This window comes from Antechinus flavipes, chromosome 1 (genome assembly GCF_016432865.1).
Source record: "Antechinus flavipes isolate AdamAnt ecotype Samford, QLD, Australia chromosome 1, AdamAnt_v2, whole genome shotgun sequence".
Lineage (NCBI taxonomy): Eukaryota > Metazoa > Chordata > Mammalia > Dasyuromorphia > Dasyuridae > Antechinus > Antechinus flavipes.
In genome coordinates this window covers 261337681-261357150 of record NC_067398.1, presented here as the reverse complement: position 1 = coordinate 261357150, position 19470 = coordinate 261337681, and the positions used below count along the sequence as shown (strand labels likewise).

The 19470-nt window shown below is 36.2% G+C and overlaps 1 protein-coding gene across 3 annotated transcripts in view; it reads left to right on the top strand.

The window, feature by feature from the left end:
- Positions 1–19086, top strand: part of RSPH10B (radial spoke head 10 homolog B) — a 53051-nt gene extending 33965 nt beyond the window's left edge. For 2 of the 3 annotated variants that reach the window (XM_052000824.1, XM_052000833.1), the window contains exons 16-21: positions 2270–2404; positions 7107–7235; positions 7907–8000; positions 9204–9341; positions 16032–16230; positions 18754–19086. In XM_052000824.1, the coding sequence (XP_051856784.1) occupies positions 2270–2404; positions 7107–7235; positions 7907–8000; positions 9204–9341; positions 16032–16230; positions 18754–18913 (855 nt within the window). In that variant the 3' untranslated portion in view covers positions 18914–19086. The remainder of the gene's footprint in view (positions 1–2269; positions 2405–7106; positions 7236–7906; positions 8001–9203; positions 9342–16031; positions 16231–18753) is intronic. The other variant, XM_052000838.1, reaches the window with a different exon arrangement.
- The last annotated feature ends 384 nt before the right edge of the window (positions 19087–19470 follow it).

Here is a 19470-nt window from a genome sequence, read left to right as displayed (position 1 = left end):
TTATCAATTGATTTTATCAGCCAATTGAAATATAGACACTAAAATGCTGTTAAAAACAATTTATGGAACCCCAGGTCAAAAACCCTTGCATACAGATGAATATTAAGAATGAAAAAATTTCTTGTCAAGGTAAACCAAAAATAAATGAAACAGAAATCATATAAAATTATAATTATTGATAGATTGTTTGCTTTAACTAAGATAATTTTTGTAAATGTCTCATTTGTTTCATTTTTATAAAAGTTGTATGTGTTACAGATGTAGATTTGTATTTTTCCCCAAAATTTCATCTCAAGTCACCTCATGAATGTGTAAAAATTTAGAGTGATATATGAATATCAGTGAAATCAGTGCCCAAAGCCTGCTCAAAGTTATAATTTTGTATAAAATCCTTAACAAACAATGTTTGCATTTGGATATATATAGATAAGACTTTCCTTTTGCATAATCAGCTCTGTTAGCTGAAACTGGCCTTAGACACAATCTAAAGTAGTCTTTTTTTCCCTCTTCACTAGCCACCAGCTCCCCCTACCACAAATTTATTCCCATTTCTGGAACTTTATTGAAATTTCTCTTCCTGTGTCCCATACCCTCTGTGATCCAATTTCTAATAGATAGATAAATTGATTTCTTCTAAGGCATTAACATAACAGATTTTTTTTAACCTATCTCAGATAATAAACTATATATTTAAATTCCCCACCTCTCCACTCCTTTAATCCTGTAACTTCATAGGAGGGCAAGACTTGTGGTAGTTTTAGGTTTAAAAGTTAAATTGGACTTGTCTAACTACAATTCCCAGGTGAATTCTATTAAAAACTGATTTCAAGCAATCTTAAGGAGACCAGACAGGGAAGTCAGAATATTAGGTATAGGCAGAACTTTCAGGTTGGGTGACTCCTAGAAACCTGGAAGCAGGGTTAGTGTCTGTCATTTAAGACTGAAATGTTCAAGAACCTGAATCCAAGATAGATTTGAACTAGATACATAAGTCACTTGGGATGGAAAAGTAAAGGAAAGACAAGTATCATAAGCCAAATGTCTAAAAAGTCCAAGATTCATAGGCTACCCAAGTCCAGGTTGGGTAGAGTTGGACAGAGGAGACAATTGATAGAGATGGAATAAATCGGCAGTGGACATTGCTGGGAGATCTGATAGCAAATATCATTAGACCAATTATAGAGGTTAAATTTTGAGAATAGGAAATTCCTTAAACAGATGAATTACTGCAGAATGGGACTAGATGATTAGGGCAGGCCCAAGAAGCAACACTAAGCAGTTGTCTCCTTGGACTTCTTCTAAGGAGGTTCAGCATTGGTCCCAGAGTCTGGAGGGCGAGCGGCTGGAGCAGCTCAATTTATAAGTAGTAATTAAATGATTCCAGTTGATAAAATTAGAAGAATGCAGAAATGAGGAATCCGGTGATGATGATGATGATAACCAATAGTTCTGTGACATTTTAAGGTTATCATAGTGTTTTGCACCTATTTTTAATTTGATCTTCACATTAGCTCTATGAGAAAGATGAGGAAACTGAGATTGACTTGCCTAGGGTCACATACCTAGTATGTGTCTGAGACAAAATTTACCTTTGGATCTTCCATGCTTTATATCCTGTGCTCTATCTGTGTCATGTTATTATTTTGTCATTTCTGTTGTGTCAGATTCAGTTTGAGGTTCTCTTGGCAAAGATATTGCAATGGTTTGCCATTTCCTTCTCTAGCTCATTTTGCAGAGAGGAAACTGAGGCAAAAAGAGTTAAGTGACTTGCCCAGAGTCACACAGCTAATAAGTGCCCGAGACCAAAAAACTCCAGGCCTGGCACTCTATCCACTGTAAACCTAGCTCCCCTACATCATACCATCTGTCTGTAGTCATCTCTATTACATCTGAGCCTTTGACAAATTCAACTAAATGTCTGGCTTTATAATGCCATATGTAAGAATTGATGTTTTTGTATGTTTTGTCTTCTATTTGCAAAAGAAAGTGCTGTTCCTCCTTTCAGCACCATGTAGCAGAAATGAAAGAATAATCCTAAATGCTTTTAAAGAGGGTACTTTTCCTACACGAAGAATTTGCTTAAAATATGTCAATGTAAACAGATTTTTAGATGCACTGATTTATTATACAGCTAAATACATTTCATAAATACAAGGCATTACTTTTTAGGGGCACTCTGATCATTATTTTCCTTACAAAATGAAGATCACCACCCAGAAGGAGATGTGTCTGTTGAGATGAATAATATCAATATTTGTTTATATTTCAGCTGGTTTTTCTAGAATTCTTTGAAGCTCTGTTAGGCTGTGCACTTTTTTCCGATACAACACAGACAGATAAACAACAACAAGGAAGTCACACAAATGATGATTTTACTGCAGTTAAATATATAAGTACACAACAGGTAAAAAATCAAATTTAATAATTTTAATACAACAAATACTTTTTCTGGAATAGCTTAATCTTCTGTATACAATTTTCCCTTCCACATTGCAGGGACTGAGGGCATGGTGTTCCTACAATCTGGAAAATCTTTGTAAAATTTTTTGCTTCTTCTTTCCTATCAGATTAGAATTTTTCCTTTTTTTTTTCTTTAATAGGATGTTTATAGTACCTTGTTGTAAAATTTAGGTTTTAATATTTAGTCACAAGCTATATCTAGGTCAATGTTAAGTTAAAATAGTATATAAATATTTTATGCATTTCTGAGTTTCCAAGTCTTTTCTGTTTCATCTGCTGACTTTCACATATCTCCTGCATAGTCTGTAAATCTCCCAAAATTCCCATTTAATTTCTTGTGCCAACTCACAATATATTGAAATCACGATGGAGAAAGTCAGGATGTGAAGGGACAGTTAAACTGTACTGACTTGCTCTTGCCAAAAGTAGGAAGAATTTCAGGGAAGGATTTAAAAGACTTTTCCTGAAAGAAGCACACAATTTTCAAAAAGCAGCTAATTTACTGTCATTCAGTCATTTTCAGTTGTGTCCAACTCTTCCTGACCCCATGTGGGATTTTCTTGGAGTTGTTTGCCATTTCCTTCTCCATCTTATTTTACAGATGAGGAAACAAAGGGAAATAAGGTTAAGTGACTTGCCCAGGGTCATACAGCTAGTAAGTATCTGAGATCACATTTGAACTCAGGTCTTACTGATTCTAGCTCCAGCACTCTATCCACTATTCCACCTAGGAAAAACCAAAATGTTAGTTCAATTTATGTGTTTAACATTAAACAAAAAAAAAACAGACATATATTTATAATTATTTTGTATTTTAAAATGAATTTCTATATACAATACTTTTCCATAACAGAATGTTAATTATTCCCTATGTTACTCCTTTTGTTCTCTGTTCATGTGTGTCTATATCTGTGTATACATTCTTCTCTTTCTATAGCTGTAGTCAGTATATTTTGGGACTGCTTGCTTCATTGTTTATTATTTAATAGGTTTTTGTAAACTTCTTTATATTCCTATTACTTCAAGGGATCTGTCATTATGATCATTCTTTCCATATCTTCTTTCATGCTTTTTTTTCCTTCTATGGAACATCTACCCAGTATTCAGGAGGACTTCACGTCAAGTCTTTCAGGATTTGGTGACTCCCAGTGCCTTGCTTGAGTCATTCATTTATCACTCTTTCTAAATGCCAAATGACAAGCCCAGAAGTAAAATAATAGTTCAGCATCTCTATTTTCTGTCCCCCACTCCCTCCTCTTTCTCATATCCAGGTTTTCTTATTAGTGTGTGTGTGTGTGTGTGTGTGTGTGTGTGTGTGTGTGTGTGTGTGTTATGGGCCCCATTTGTAGCCTGGTAAAAGCCATGGATCTTTTCTGAGAAGGATGTTTTTTTAATAACTGGTTGCAATTATATAGCACTAAAGATTTACATAGTGCTTTACAAATATTCTCTCATTTTATCTTCATACTAACCTTGGAAGGCAGATAACAATAATTAATAAATAATTTTAAAGACATAAAATACATAGAAATGTTTTATATTGAAAGAAATGAACCATATTGAAACTAACAGAGTTATCAAATATTATTTTTAAAAACCAATTTCAAGGATTCTAGTTTAAGAACCATTGTTCTTGGATAGTTCATCTTTCAGATATATGGAAAAGGAAGGGATTTGAGGCCAAAGAAGAACTAGAGAACATTATGAAATACAAAATGTACAATTTTGATTATGTTAAATTAAAAAGATTTTGTACAAACAAAACCAATGCAGACGAGTTTAGAAGGGAAGCAGGAAACTGAAGAAAGAAAATTGACATCTAAGGGCTCTGATGAAGGCCTCATTTCTAAAATATATAGAAAATTGACTCAAATTCATAAAAATACAAACCATTGTCCAATTGATAACATGGTCAAAGGATATGAACAGACAGCTTTCAGATGAAGAAATTAAAACCATTTCTAGTCATACAGAAAAATGCTCTAAATCACTATTAATCAGAGAACTCAAAATTAAGTCTGAGGTAAGATTGACTAAGATGACAGGAAAAGATAACGATAAATTTTAGAGGGGATGTGAGAAAACTGGGACACCAACAATCGTAAACTGATCCAACCAGTCTGAAGAACAATTTGGAACTATGCCCAAAGGGTTGTCAAACTGTGATACTCTTTGATCCAGCAGTATCTCTCTTGGGTCTGTATCCCAAAGAGATAAGAAAAGGACCCCATATGCAAAAATGTTTGTGGCAGCCCTTTTTGTAGTGGCAAAGAACTGGAAACTGACTGTTGCCCATCAGTGAATAAGTTATGGTATATGAATGTAATAAAATATTATTGTTCTGTAAGAAATGATCAGCAGGATGGTTTCAGAAAAGCCTGGAGAGACATGAACTCATGCTGAGTGAAGTGAGTAGAACCAAGAGAACATTGTACACAGCAACAAGATTATATGATAATCAACTCTAATGGACTTGGCTCTTATGTTTGGAAGAACTGCACATGTTTAACCTATATTGAATTACTTGCTATCTGGGGGGGCAGGGGAAAATGGAGGGAGAAAAAATTGGAACACAAAGTTTTGCAGAGGGTAAGTGTTGAAAGCTATCTTTGCAAGTATTTTGAAAATAAAAAGCTATTGTTAAAAAAAAAAAAAAAAAAAAAAAGAATCCTTGTCTGTAATTTGGTACTATGGCCAAAGGGCTATAAAACTCGGCATTATAAAAAAAAGGAAAAGGACTCAACTGTACAAAATGTTTATAGCAGCTCTCTATGTGGTGACTAAAAATTGAAAATCGAGGGGATGCCCATCAATTGTAGAATGGTGAACAAGTTGTGATATGTAAATGGAATAGAATACTATTGTTCTATAAGAAATGATCAGAAGGCTGACTTCAGAAAGGCCTGTAGAGACTTACATGAACTGATATTGAATGAAGTGAGCAGAACCAAGAAGACAGCAACATTGTGCAATGATCAATTTTCATAGACTTAGCTCATTTCAGCAATACAATTCCAAAAGACTCATGATGGAAAATGCTATCCAAATACAGAGAAAGAACTATGGAATCTGAATGCAGATTGACGGATTCTCTTATTTATCTTTTAGTTTTTTTCTTTTATTCTGATTCTTCTTTCATAACATGACTACTATGGAAATATGATTGATATAATTGTACATATCTAACCCATAATGGACTGCTTGCTGTCTTGGGGAGGAAGGAGAGAAGGAAAGGAGAGAGAGAAAATGTAAATCAAAATTTTATAAAAGTAAATGTTGAAAACTATCTTTACATGTCATTGGAGAAAATAAAATACTATTAAGTGGAAAAAAAAGAACCCTTACTCTAATTCATTATCATAAACTCCTAGTATAGCAATCCAAATTTTACTCTGATATACTTTCTCCCAATTGAGGTAAAAGGATCCCTTTTGTTAGTCTTAGCATTCCTTGCATTTTTAAAAACTTTAGCACTCTTGACAATATGTTTATAGGACCATGCCATATTTCTTCTTGTTTATCCTCTGTTATCTGCCCAAGTTTTCATCTTCTGTATGTATCTTTTTAAAATACAAGGTGGTTAGTGAGTTCTTTGTGCATGCATATTTTTAAACGTTTCCTTTTCTTCCAAATCAGAAGTGTTTCTCTTGTGTCTTCATTCTTGAATGTTTCCCCTTCCTTTTGTAGAATTCATGTAAGTCTGTCTTTCTCTGAACTCTTTGAAATCCCTTTCAAAACTTCTGTTGCAAGTCAAATTATTCTCAGCTTTCCTCTTTTTGTCTATCTCAAATTCTAAGACAGAGTGGTCACTTTTCTTCAGGTTTGCTATTTCCATCCCCTAGCAGCAAAGTCTTCTTTTTGGATGAGATTCAGAGATGAAATTCCAGAGAATTTTCTTTTATTGATTCTTTCCACCTATTAAAGGATGAAGTTAATATTAGTGCAAGCCAAGAAATTATTAGTTTCTTGGGGCAGGAGGAAAGGGAGGGAAGAGAGAGTGAGCTAGCTCCCACAGATGTCTGAATAACTCAAATCCCTATCACCATGATACTGTCTGACCTTAGTCTCAGTTTTCTTACCAGTAAAATGGAGAAAATAATTGTACTTATCTCTCAGGGTTGTGTTGTGAGGATAAATTGAGACGATATAAAGGATTTTGCAAACCTCAAAGTACTATATAAATGTTCATCACTAATGGAATTATTGGATTAGAGTTTATGATTGTTTCTGTAATTTTTCTTATACATTAACAGATTGCCCCCTAAAAAGATTCTACCTGAAATGATTTTGTATTTGATTTGCATTCATCTGATGTCTACTTAAATGTGTACATAAGTTGGTCTGCTCCTCCTTGGCAGAGAATGGCTCCATTTTGTCTATGTGGCCCCAGTGCCCAGCATAGTGTCTGACTTGTGGGAGGCCTGTTTGTGCTTATTAACTGATTCTATAATTCTAACACCTCTGTTTTGCACTTTATCATCTTTGCCGATTTGATGCATGTTCATCTTTTCCTTCCTTCTGAGTTTTCTTTCATCATTATTGGTGCTCTTTGTTTTCACTTCACCTTAATTAACAAAGAGGAACCTCCTCCTCTCTCTTCTCAGAGAACCATCACTTGTGACAACTGTGTATTTGTTGTTTATTAGAATGTTTCGCTCAGGAGCATGAGTGCTTTTACCAGCTTCGATTCTGATGTCACTCACTTCGCCAGTGCAAAATCTTCCTCCAGCAAGTTAGGACAGTCCTTGGAGCCTATCAAAATGAGGAAATCTGAGGTTTGCAAATTAGCAAATAGTGGGTTGCATTGTCTAACTAACTAACAATAATCCAGCAGTGGTTATACATCCGTTATAAATAGTGCTTCTTTAATCCCATAAGGACATAAATGTTTTTCAGTTGTGTTTGCAGGTATTTGAACCTCTTTAATGATTCATTTAAGAAGCACAAATCTGAATATTTTTATCATGATTAAGAAGGTTCATTTAAGTACTAGTTGATGCCTCTTCTTGACATGGAAATGATCCTAGGTTCTTGAAGGCTATCCTAAGGGAGCATAAGTTTCAGCAAGTCCTACCAAATCAGAAAGCCCAGAAAGTGTGCACTCGTTATCTATGGTTTAGCCTTTCTAAGTTCATAGAGCTTCCTTGTCAGATGGATGGCCACCATGTAATGAAATCTTCTAACCGTACCATTCAGCTTTTGAAAACTATCACCAGGGCTCTATCACCAGGGACACTTCCTGCAGCAGAAGTAGTGCAAACACCAAAATTATCACAGATCCTTAAAAAGTCTTGAGTATTGAGATAAGTTAATATACCTTACAGAAAATATCCTTATGTCAAAAGTAATATAATTAACTAAAATTAATTAACTAAAATAAAGATAAAGCTAGTTTTAATTCATAAATAAGTGCATTATTAAAATATTTTATTTATTTTTTTCTAAGACAAAGTCCAAGGAGTCTTTAAGTGAAGATAAAGCTTCAAAAATGGGCTACAAACCCATGGGAAAAGGAGTATCTCTTTTTTTAGCACAACTGGGTGAGTTCGATTATTTCTATATTAAAGGCCATTTTCATGTTTCATTGTGTGTGTGTGTGTATGTGTGTGTGTGTGTGTAATAAATAGATGAAAATCAACAGCCCTGGAATCAGGAAGACTTTACAAGTCTTGCTTCTAATAGACATTAACCATATCACCATGGGCATAAAGTAATTTAACCTCTCAATAACCTCAGCAGCTCTCTAAACTTATAAATTAGAGGTGATCTACATCAGAGGAAGAAGTTTCTTCATAAGTTCCCTGCACAGGGACATCATAAGCCTTGGCCACTATGTATCCATTTATATACTCTTACATGTAGTCCATATCATTATATATATTCTCCATTAATTTTCCTTTCTAATGCTGGTGCAATAAATCTAGTGATTTACATTTTGGGAGTATTTGTCACATTTGGGCTGTCCACATCTTTTATTTTTTCATTCTTGCTCTGTAATAGGTCCCCCTTCTTTCTGGTCTCGATGACCTTCATATGGGGTTCCATCATTAGTAGTCATATAGTATCACTGAAAGAATATTGATGTTAAGAAAACATGCCTTATAAGAGAACCGTTCGGTTCTGCACATATATATTGTATCTAGGATATACTGTCACCTATTTAACATGTAAAGGACTGCTTGCCATCTGGAGGAGGAGGTGGAGGGAGGGAGGGAGGGGAAAAATCGGAACAGAAGTGAATGCAAGGGATAATGTTGTAAAAAATTACCCTGGCATGGGTTCTGTCAATAAAAAGTTATTAAAAAAAAAAAAAAGAAAGAAAAGAAAACATGCCTTTACAGCAGGGAGCAGACAATTCAAAGTATTTCGGTTTTCCAGATATTATCCAGCTTTCCTAATCCCTTCTATTAAGTCTGGGTGACAATCCCAACTACAGATTTAAGGTCCCTGTGCTCAGTTGGATCACTGAAAGAATACAAACAAAAGAGGGTCCAGAATTAAACTGAATTCTTCCTGTCCCCTCTTTTATGAGCATTAAATTGATTTGTGATTCATGAAAACACTTAGAAAAAAGCACCAGATGATGCGTCCAGAAGACTCAGCACTGACTTTGAGCTAGGACAACAAGGCCCCTAACTTTTCGAGGAGGCTTCAGTTCTGTCATATGAATCATGAGGTGCTGGGCTAGACAGCTAGTGTCCCTTGCATTGTTGAGGAAGCAATGAAAATTTCTTTTCTTATAGCTCGCAGTGGGACACTTGAGTCTTTGGTCCAGCAGTCAGTTTATTCAGAGGCAGTCTCAAAATCAGAAGATAAAGAGGAAGCAGGACCATCACGACCCATTTCTGACTTTGAAGAATGTGCTATGAAGGAGATTTCAGGTATGGTTGATGCTGTTTGAATGCTCTCAATTCCCGGTGAACAAGAAGTTAGTGACAATAAAAGTTGTTAAATATCCCCTTTAAATCGGCCACAGATTTAGGAATGGAAGAATTCATTTATTCTCGAATTATTAGTTGCAAAATGAAAGTTTATTGTTGGATAGAAATCAGTTTGCCAAGGGACTGACTTCTATGAGTGGCAAAGATCTATTAAGGAAATGGAGTTTTGGCGCTTTCTCAGTAGGCAGAAGGGTTCTGGCAGCTGAGCAAGCTATCTAGGGCCATCTGCAAAGACCTTAGTTAAGGGGAGCTGTTATATTGGGTATCTTGGTAAGGGCTGTCCCACTCCGAGCTGATCAGACTGGGATTCCTCAATTGAATGAGAATTTAGAATTTCTCTGGGAGTTGATTTGCCCCTGAATAGTACTGCTTCTCTTATCCTGGGAAGGTGGGTCTTCTGTAGACTCCTTGGAGCCTAGGAGATCCTGATCTCTGAGATCAGAAAAGGGGACACAATCTCAGAGTGATAACCATAAAGGGAACAATTCCCCTCCTCCTTCATGCTGATTTTCAAAAAAAGATCTCAAAGGTGCTTACATGTAAGTCTAAGGACAAAAATGTCTTTCAAAGTCAAATCTCTGTCTAAATCCTTCCTTGGACTATCTTCAGTGGATTGTCCACAATGGAGATTTGATTTTTTTTTTCATGAGAAGACAAGAAGTTAGCAGTCATGCAAAAGAGTTGGCATGACTTTAAAATAATAGATATAAAAATGGCTATTTCCTCATTTTTCTACTTTGCTTTTTATTGTAAATTTACTATTAACATAAATGAAGATAATTTGTTACTTTAGTATATCCACAATCTTCTCATACCATTGTGGCCACCTTCCAGCATAATCAGAACTCACCATCTTCTGCAAAAATAGCAAATGTCAGGCCAAGAAGCTTTATCATCTGGAGCCCCAGATGCCAAAACAGTGCTCACATTGTTGCTTCTGCCATCAACAATTCAACAAAAATAGATGTGGAGCATCATCTCAAACCCAGGTTGCAAAGGGATTGCTTTCCTACCTCTGTCTTCCTGGACTCCAAATTTTAATGATTGTAAAATCTGGTCTATCAACAGAGCCATCTTTGTAGTCCTGCTACATTTCCAAGTATTCATAGATCAGTTCAGAAGAGGCAAGAGGACCAAACTAAGAGAGGGAAAATGGACTCCCACTGATTAAATCCTATCTTATCACAGTATATGTCACTAACAAAAAATTATATATGAAAGACAGAGACACTGAAACAATTTTTTGATAGATTGGATTTCTCTAATGAATATTACAGATACATACAGAATAGAGAGAACTTCACTTTGAACACAAATCCCACAGCACTACCTCATGGGCAGAATGGGATTGTAAACTTATTTACTTGGTCATTTTGATATAAATGGAGATCTTGAGGGGGGAAGGGTAGTCCTGTATTTGAAATCTCAAACCCCTCCCTCGGGGGGGGGCGGGGCATCCTCCTGTTCATAGGGGAAACTCTTAGATAACTAATCTCATTCAATTGGAAATCTTGGCTTGAGACATGGTCTGTGCCCTCTATTGAGTTGAAAATAACTCCCTCATTTGTAGATTGGCCCCTGTCTCGGGGCCAAAGAAACCCAATATATCAAACACTGTGTACCCGGACCTTTTAAAAAAATAATCCTAACAAAATTTTGTCCATTAAGAAAGCTATTTTCTTAGTGTAATAAACCCACTTTAGCCACAGACTTCACCATTCAGGTTTTGCCAATTCTTTCACAAACAATCTATGATAGCTCTGAACAGGCTTCAGGAGAGAGGGAGGTTTAACAGCTCCTTCAGGATTTACTTGGGCACAAACTGGGCAGGCCTGGCAGACCTGCCTGATCATTTCTCCCAGCTTGTGACCAGTAAAAATGTGTTTCACAAGAGATTGAAGAGCATTTCTCCCCAAGTGAGTAGCTTGGTGAAAACCAAAATAAGTTTCCAATCACTTGTCTCTGAGATTAAAAATTGGCTTGAGGATTTTTGAAACCAAGCAGAAGGAGAAAGGGTGTATCCCCTTTCTTCTGCAAGGGCTTGTTCCTGTGAGCTATATGAAGAAGTGTAAGAATCAGGAAGCTGGGGGATTAAAGGTGCCATAGTCAGGGGTGAATGGGCAGTAGCCCTCGCAGCTGACTCTGCAACCCTATTCCCCTTGGTCTGAAGTGAATCTCCCTTCTGGTGTCCTTTACAAAATATAACTGAAACCTCCCTGGGTTCGTGGACAGCTTTCAATAGCTGTAGAATTTCTCCTCCATATTAAATAGGAGAATTCTTTGCAGTTAAAAGTCCCCTTTCTTTCCATATAGCCCTATGAGTATGCAAAATGTGAAGGCGTATTTGGAGTCTGTATAGATGTATAGATGTTTACTCTCATTCCCTTCCCCAGTTCCAAAGCTCTGATTAGGACAATGAGTTCAGCTTTCTGGGTAGAAGTCCCAGGAGGCAATGGCTTCACTTCCAGGGTGCCATTGAGGATCACCACAGAATATCCTGCCTTTCTTTCCCCATTTCCAAGAAAACTAGACCCATCTGTAAACCTTCCACCATCTGGGTTGTCAAGAGGAATATCCCTCAAGTCAGATCGACCAGAGTAAAGAGAATCTAAAGCTTCCTCACAATTATGAATGCTGTCTCCTGAGTGAGTATTGTCAGGGAGCAGAAGGCCAGGACTGAGAGTATGGCACACCCAGAGTCAGGTTGGGGTGTCTAGGAGGAGAGTTTGATATAGTAAACTCCCACCAGCAAGCCACTGGTACCCTTTGGCTTCTAAAATGCTCTGAACCCGGTGGGGGGTTAGAACCTTCAATGGCTGCCCCAAAGTAAGTTCTGAGACTTCTTCAATTAGAAGGGCCAGAGCAGCCACTGCTCTGTCAGGAGGGCTATCCTAGGGAAACTGAGTCCAGTTTTTTTTAGAGAAATAATCAACTAAGCTGGGATTGAGTCCAAGCGCTTGAGTTAAGACCCCCGCCTTTTCTCAATCCTGACTAAGGCTGGGGTGACTTGCCCAGGAATTTCTTGGTCCCAGATAAATTTATTTTCTCTCAGATTTCAGAGAGAATATGGGAGAGCTTTGAGAGCTTGACCAAGCCTCAAAATCCTGCTGGAGAGGAGGGTATTGAGGGGCAGCTTGTACACAGTCTCTCCTCCAGCATCCCTCCTGGTTGCATTCAGGGCAAGGACTGGGGAGTTTCCTAAGAGGGCAGTTTCAGGCCAATGGTCCTGTCCATTATACCTGAAGCATGAACTCCTATGGTTCCCAGATATGGCAGCAGCTAAAAAAATGGGCCTGTTCTCTATTTCTTGCTTTAACTCTGTGGTCTTTCTCCTCTATTGCATTTTGCTCCCTATTATTAAAGACTCCAAATGCTGTTTCTAACGGCTGAGTAAGAGAACTTTGAGGGTTCCAAGCTGGCTTCTGCAGCTTCCTCACATATCTGGGGCAGATTGTTTAATATTAACATCTCCCCAGGACAGGTCAAGGAGGCCGTTGGCCTTGGACCCCTCAACAAACTTGGTGGGGTCCTCAGAGTAATGGCCAAGTTTTTCTGCAGTCTGGAGATATTTGACATTGAAAAAAGCACTCGTACCTAAGTGTCACTCCCTGAGAGTCTGCTACTTCTCTCAGGGGCAGAGATTAGAAGGGATGGCTAAATCAGAATCCTGAAGAGTAGGAAAAGGAATACCACTCCTTATAACAGAGGGAATGAGGAGTGGGGGTCGAGAAGTCTCAGGATTTGGTTTAGGAGGTGAGGAGGAATAGAGTTAAAGAAATATTGTCAGACATAAGATGCTGTCTTTGGTAAGAAGGTGGTTCTGGAAGGGATTCAGAGGAATCCTTTGTTCCCAGAGCAGCAGGAAGGAGGTGGTTATTTAAAAGGTTAGTATCCAATTTTGATTTCCTTCCAGCAAATTTAAGCAGCACCCTGCAGTGCTGTTTTAATTTAAGCTTTTTAGTTTTGAGATCTTTTAAGCCAAATTTGTCTATATTTAAGAAACAGCCTAGGGGAGAATTCTTATGAATAAAGACCAAGGTAAATTGTCCCATTTTGCCACAAATCTTAAATTTTTCTGGATCTTATAGCACCCTGTCCTCCTAGGCATTCCTAGAGAGGGAGAAAGGTGGCAGAAGTTCCCTGATTAAGAAGATTCTTGTCAGAAACGCAGGAATTCTACGTCCAGGTGTCCCCACCAGGGAATTCTGCTTGAGCATAGAGGCTTCTGACAGCCAAATCTTCCTGGGTATTTGAGTGTCCCAGCTATAGAATAGACAATAAAAGAAGGCTTATCTTGGTCAGAATTTCAGGGATCCCCCTAATGGGCCACTAAATATTGAGGTGTGAGAAATGAGGGTCCTGATAGCAATAAAATCCCCCTGGCTGGTCACAAACCCCAATGAATACAGGCTCAAAGTTTGGGGCAAGAATGAGTTTATTACACTAAGAAAATAGCTTTTTTAGTGGGCAAAATCGTGTCAGAACTTTTGCAAAAGATCTGGGCACACAGTGTTTGATATATTGGGTTTCTTTGGCCCCAAGCTAGGGGCCAATCTCCAGATGGATTTGAGGGACTCATTTTCAACTCAACAGAGGGCACTGACCATGCCCCAGGCCAACATTTCCAATTGAATGAGATTACTTATCTGGAAGTTTCCCCTATGAACAGGAGAGTGGGGCCTTTCCCAGAGGAGTTTGAGATTTCTAACCCTGCACTACCCTTCCTCTCCTCCCCCCAAGATCTCAGTTTATATTGATTTCAATTCAAAGAATTAAAATTCTTAGCATCATTTGTTCCACATGCAGAAGAACTCAAGTTGCTCTTTTCTAGACAAAATAAATTCCCTACCAAACAGGTGAGTTCATTTACAAAGAAAGTGCTCTAATAATTTTCACAAACCTAAAATCTACCAAGTGGGAATGTTATATGATAGAAAACAAACAAAAAGAGAGAATATTATAAAATACTAAATTGCCAATAGCTGTATCAGATCTAAAACTATATTTCAAAACAGCAGTTATCAAAACCATTTGGTACTGGCTAAGAAATAGAATAGTCCATATGTGAAATAGGTTAGATTCACAAGACACAATAGTCAATGACTATAGTAATCTAGTGTTTGATAAACCCAAAGACCCCACCTTCTGGGATAAGAACTCACTATTTGACAAAAATTGCTGGGAAAACTGGAAAATATTATGGCAAAAACTAGGCACTGACCAACACCTAACACTCCATACCAAGATAAGATTGAAATGGATTCATGATTTAGACATAAAGAGTAATACTATAAGCAAATCAGAAGAACAAAGGATAGACCTTTCAGATCTGTGGAGAAGGAAGGAATTTATGGTCAAAGAAGAACTAGAATATAGTATGAAATGCAAAATGGATAATTTTGATTATATTAAGTTAAAAAGTTTTTGTACAAACAAAACCAATGCAGACAAGCTTAGAAGGGGAGCAGAAAACTGGAAAAAAAATTTACATCCAAGAGTTCTGATAAAGGTCTCATTTCTAAAATGTATAGAGAATTGATTCAAATTTATAAGAATACAAGCCATTTTCCAATTGAGAAATGGTCAAAGAATGTGAATAGACATGTTTCAGACGAAGAAATGAAAACCATTTCTATTCATATAGAAAAATGCTCTGAATCACTATTGATTAGAGAAATGCAAATTAAGACAACTCTGAGGTACTACTATATACCTATCAATTGATTAAGATGACAGAAAAAAAAAATGACGAATGTTGGAGATGTAGGAAAACTGGGACAAGTAATACATTGTTGGTGGAGTTGTGAACTAAATCAACCATTCTGGAGAGCGTTTAGAACTATGCCAAAAGGGCTATCAAGCTCTGCATATCATTTGATCTAGCAGTGTCTCTATTGGACCTGTATCCCAAATAAATTATAAAAAAAGGAAAAGGACCCATATGTGCAAAAATGTTTGTGGTAGCCCTTTTTGTAATGGCAAGGAAATTGCCACTACAATTGAAACTGTAGTGAAATTATGGAATCTGAGTGGATGCCCATCAGTTGGAGAATGGCTGAATAAATTATGATATATGAATGCTATGAAATACTATTTTTCTAAGAAATGATTAGCAGGATGATTTCAGAAAGGCCTGGAGAGACTTACAGGAACTGATGCTGAGTGAAACGAGCAGAACCAGGAGATCATTTTACATGGCAATAAGATTATACGATGATCAATTCTGATGGACGTGGCGATGATTCAAGCTAACTGCAATGGTCTTGTGATGGAAAAAGCCATGTGCACCGAGAGAGAGAGCTGTGGGAACTGATTGTGGATCACAACATAGTATTTTCACCTTTTTTGTTATTTGCTTTTATTTTGTTTTCTTTCTCGTTTTTTTTTCCCTTTTTGATCTGATTTTTCTTGTACAGCATGATAATTGTGGAAATATGTATGCAATAATTGCACATGTTTAACATATATTGGATTACTTGCTGTCTAGGAAAAGGGAGAAGTGGGAGGGAGAAAAGATCTGGAACACAAGTTTTTGCAGGGATGAATGTAAAAAACTATTAAAAATCCTAAAGGCAAATGTTAGATAAGTTAGATTGAACTGATAATAATTCTAGTGAACATTTATTACAGAAAAATTTGAAAAGTCCAAGGATGGAAGAAAAGAAAAAATTAATACATGGATCAATCACATATACTTCTTTTTTGTGAACACATTCTTTCAAGCATACAAACATGAAGAACTCCTAAAAGAGAAAATAAAAGAAAACAGAATACTGGAAAAAGAATTGGCTGAGAAGAAAAAAATAGAAGATGAAGAAATAGAAGCAAGGTAATTTTTAAAACACAAAAATTAACTTTGTTAAAAAAAAAAAAGAGAGAACACATTACTCCCTCTTGAATACTTCAATATGATCTGCAATTCTATACTATAGACTATTAGTCTATAGTAATGAGATATTGAGTGTCAAATGGCTTTTTAACATCAAATTCATTATTTAAGATGTGTTTAAATTTCTTGGATTTAGCTCTTAGATATTTTAAAATAGCATCAACTTTCACAGGATTGTTGTGAGAATCAAATAAGTTAATATTTGTAAAGTGCTTTGTCAACCTAAATTTAGGGGCTATGTAAAATGCTAACTATTATTATGCATTTTGTAGTTATTTTGAATAGAATTTCCTTTTTTATTGTTTTCACCTGGTTTTTGTTATCTTAAGGAAATGGTAGTTCTTTTGAAATCATTTTAAATATTGTTACTTTACTGAAGTTGTCTCTCTTTTTTTTTTTTTTGCAAATTTGAGTTTTCAAAGTAAATTATTAAACAAAAACAATTTTGTCTTCTCTATCAACCATCATGTCTTCAATTTCTTTCTTATTTTTATTGTTAGAATTTTGAAAATTGTCTTAAGTAATATTGGGGGATAGAGATCATTACCCAATGCTTTTTTTGGACTAAAACTGTATAGTTCTTTCTAAGACTGTCAAACCAATTTGTTTAGATGAAACTCATGTGGTAAATTAGAAAAAACACAATAGAATTCTAGAATCAGCTGGGGTCATTTAACTATTTTTCAAAAAGTATAGCTATTCTAACACATCAGAATCATTTAAGAACAAGATCCAAACTCTTGTTTATGTGGTTTTCTCAGCTTTTGTTCTAATTTATTTCCTTGTTTTTCTATTTTGATATCATATTTGCCACTCCTATCTGTAGAGCAGGACTTCTTAAACTTTTTCCACTTATGACCCCTTTTTGCCCAAGAAAGACATGGGGAGAGGCATCTTGATAAGATGGTATATGACATTCTGGTAGCTTGGGATGGGGAGAGGCAAACAAGATCTTTTATCCTTATCAAGGACTCTGATAAAGAAGGGGAGGTTTTGCAGAACTGAGAAGCAGGGAAATCAAGGCAGGAGTCAGGATAATTAGGGAAAATGAGTCATGACAATAAAAGAGAATTGTGGCATAACAGGGTGAGGAAGTCATATAGGAATTGCAACAAGACTGTGAACTGATTGTCATCTTAGCTAATTTAAACTACATTTTAAAACCCTAGTTGGGTATATTCAGTGCAACTAACACTAAAAGTCAAGCAGTAGGGAGATTTGAGAAAAGGTCAAGTTTTAGGCAAAAAGAGTCAAATGCAATTTATTTATATAATCAATGCAACACTCCAGAATGCAGCCAGAATCAGATTAAAATGTAATTGAGAAATATTTATATGCAAAGATTGTTTACCTTTATACATTCACCTTTGCAAAACCTTGTGTTTCAAATTTTTCTCCCTCCCATCCACCTTCTCCCATAAACAGCAAGTAATCCAATATAGGTTAAACATGCATGATTCTTCTAAACATATTTCCCTATTTGTCATGCTGCATAAGAAAAATCAGATTAAAAGGTGAAAGAAAAAAAATAAGAAAAAAACCTAGCAAACAACAACAAAAAGTAAAAATACTATGCTTTGGTCTACATTCAGTCCCCATAGTCCTCTTTCTGGGTGCAGATGGCTCTCTCCATCCCAACTCTATTGGAATTGCCGTGAATCACCTCATTGTTGAAAAGAGCCACGTCCACTACAGCCGATTATCACATAATCTTGTTGCTGTGTATAAGATTCTCTTGCTTCTACTCAGTTCATGCAAGTCTCTCCAGGCTTTTTTGAAATCACACTGCTGGTCATTTCTTACAGAACAATAATATTCCATTATATTCATACACTATAACTTATTCAACCATTCCCCAACTGTTGGGCATCCACTTAGTTTCCAGTTTCTTGCCACTATAAAAATGGCTGCTACAAACATTTTTGCACGTGTGGGTTCCTTTTCCTAAACACTGCTGGATCAAAAGGTATGCACAGTTTGATAGTCCTTTGAACACAGTTCCAAATTGCTTTCCAGAATGGCTGGATCAGTAAGTTCACAACTCCACCAACAATGTATTAGTGTCCCAGTTTTCCCACATCCTTTGAGACATTTATTATTATCTTTTCCTGTTATCTTAGTTAATCTGAGTGATGTATAGTGGTACCTCAGAGTTGTCTTAATTTGCTTTGATTGAGAAATATCTAACAAAATAAAATACAAAAGAATAAAGATCTAAATATATTTTTTCTAAGTTAATATGTAACCATAAGAGGCATCCTTTTAAGGTTTAGTCCCTGCCTCATTCTTTCTCCCCATGTTTTTCTATTTGACATCACCGTTGTAAAGTTGTTATAGCTGTTTTCTTGTTTTAGGAACTTTAAAAAAATATATTGCTAGTTTTGTATATGAAAATAAGCATGAAGGTTTTTTTTTTTCCAAATTTTAAAGAAAATTAAAATGTCCTTTGTTACTTGGTTTTAGGCTTAATATCTTACTAGAGGAAGAAGCCAAAAGACAAGATTATGACGTGGAAACAATTACTGTTGTGATTAAAGACCCAGCAGAAGAGCCTCATTTTACCCCAAGTCCTCCTAAAGAAGAGGCAACTAAAAGTGGTATAACTAAGAAAAGGAAAAAGTAAAAAAAAAAAAAAAATGTTTGATGACTTACTCCTAGATTAGGACGCATAGATGTGTAGATATGACAAGAATCCTGTAATTCAAAATTCCATCACCATAACCAATAAAAATCAAGCAATTGTAATAGATTTTTATTTAGAAACTTTCTTTGTAATAAATTTTTATTGATATCTTTTGCCTTTATGTAACCTACACATTCCAATGAATTTCACCTTGATAGACTTTCTAAGGGGCTAAATTTCATATAAGGGGTAAAAAAAAAAATTAAAACTAGCCAACACAGATATGATACATGCTCTCAATATTGCACACTCAGTATCTCCAAGCTCTGCACTGTGGGGAGAAGTGCCTTTTCATCTCTTCTTGGAGGGTAAGCTAGGACCATCAGAATTTTTTAGCATTCAGCTTCCATTGTTTTGCTAATTTTTTCACTTTGTATTAGTACATATATCTTCCCAGACTTTTCTGTATTCACCTTGTTTTTTTTTCCTTTTCTTTTTTTTTTTCGGGGGGAGGCGGGGGAGAGGCCAGAAAGGACATTTATTTAGGAGAAGAGGTT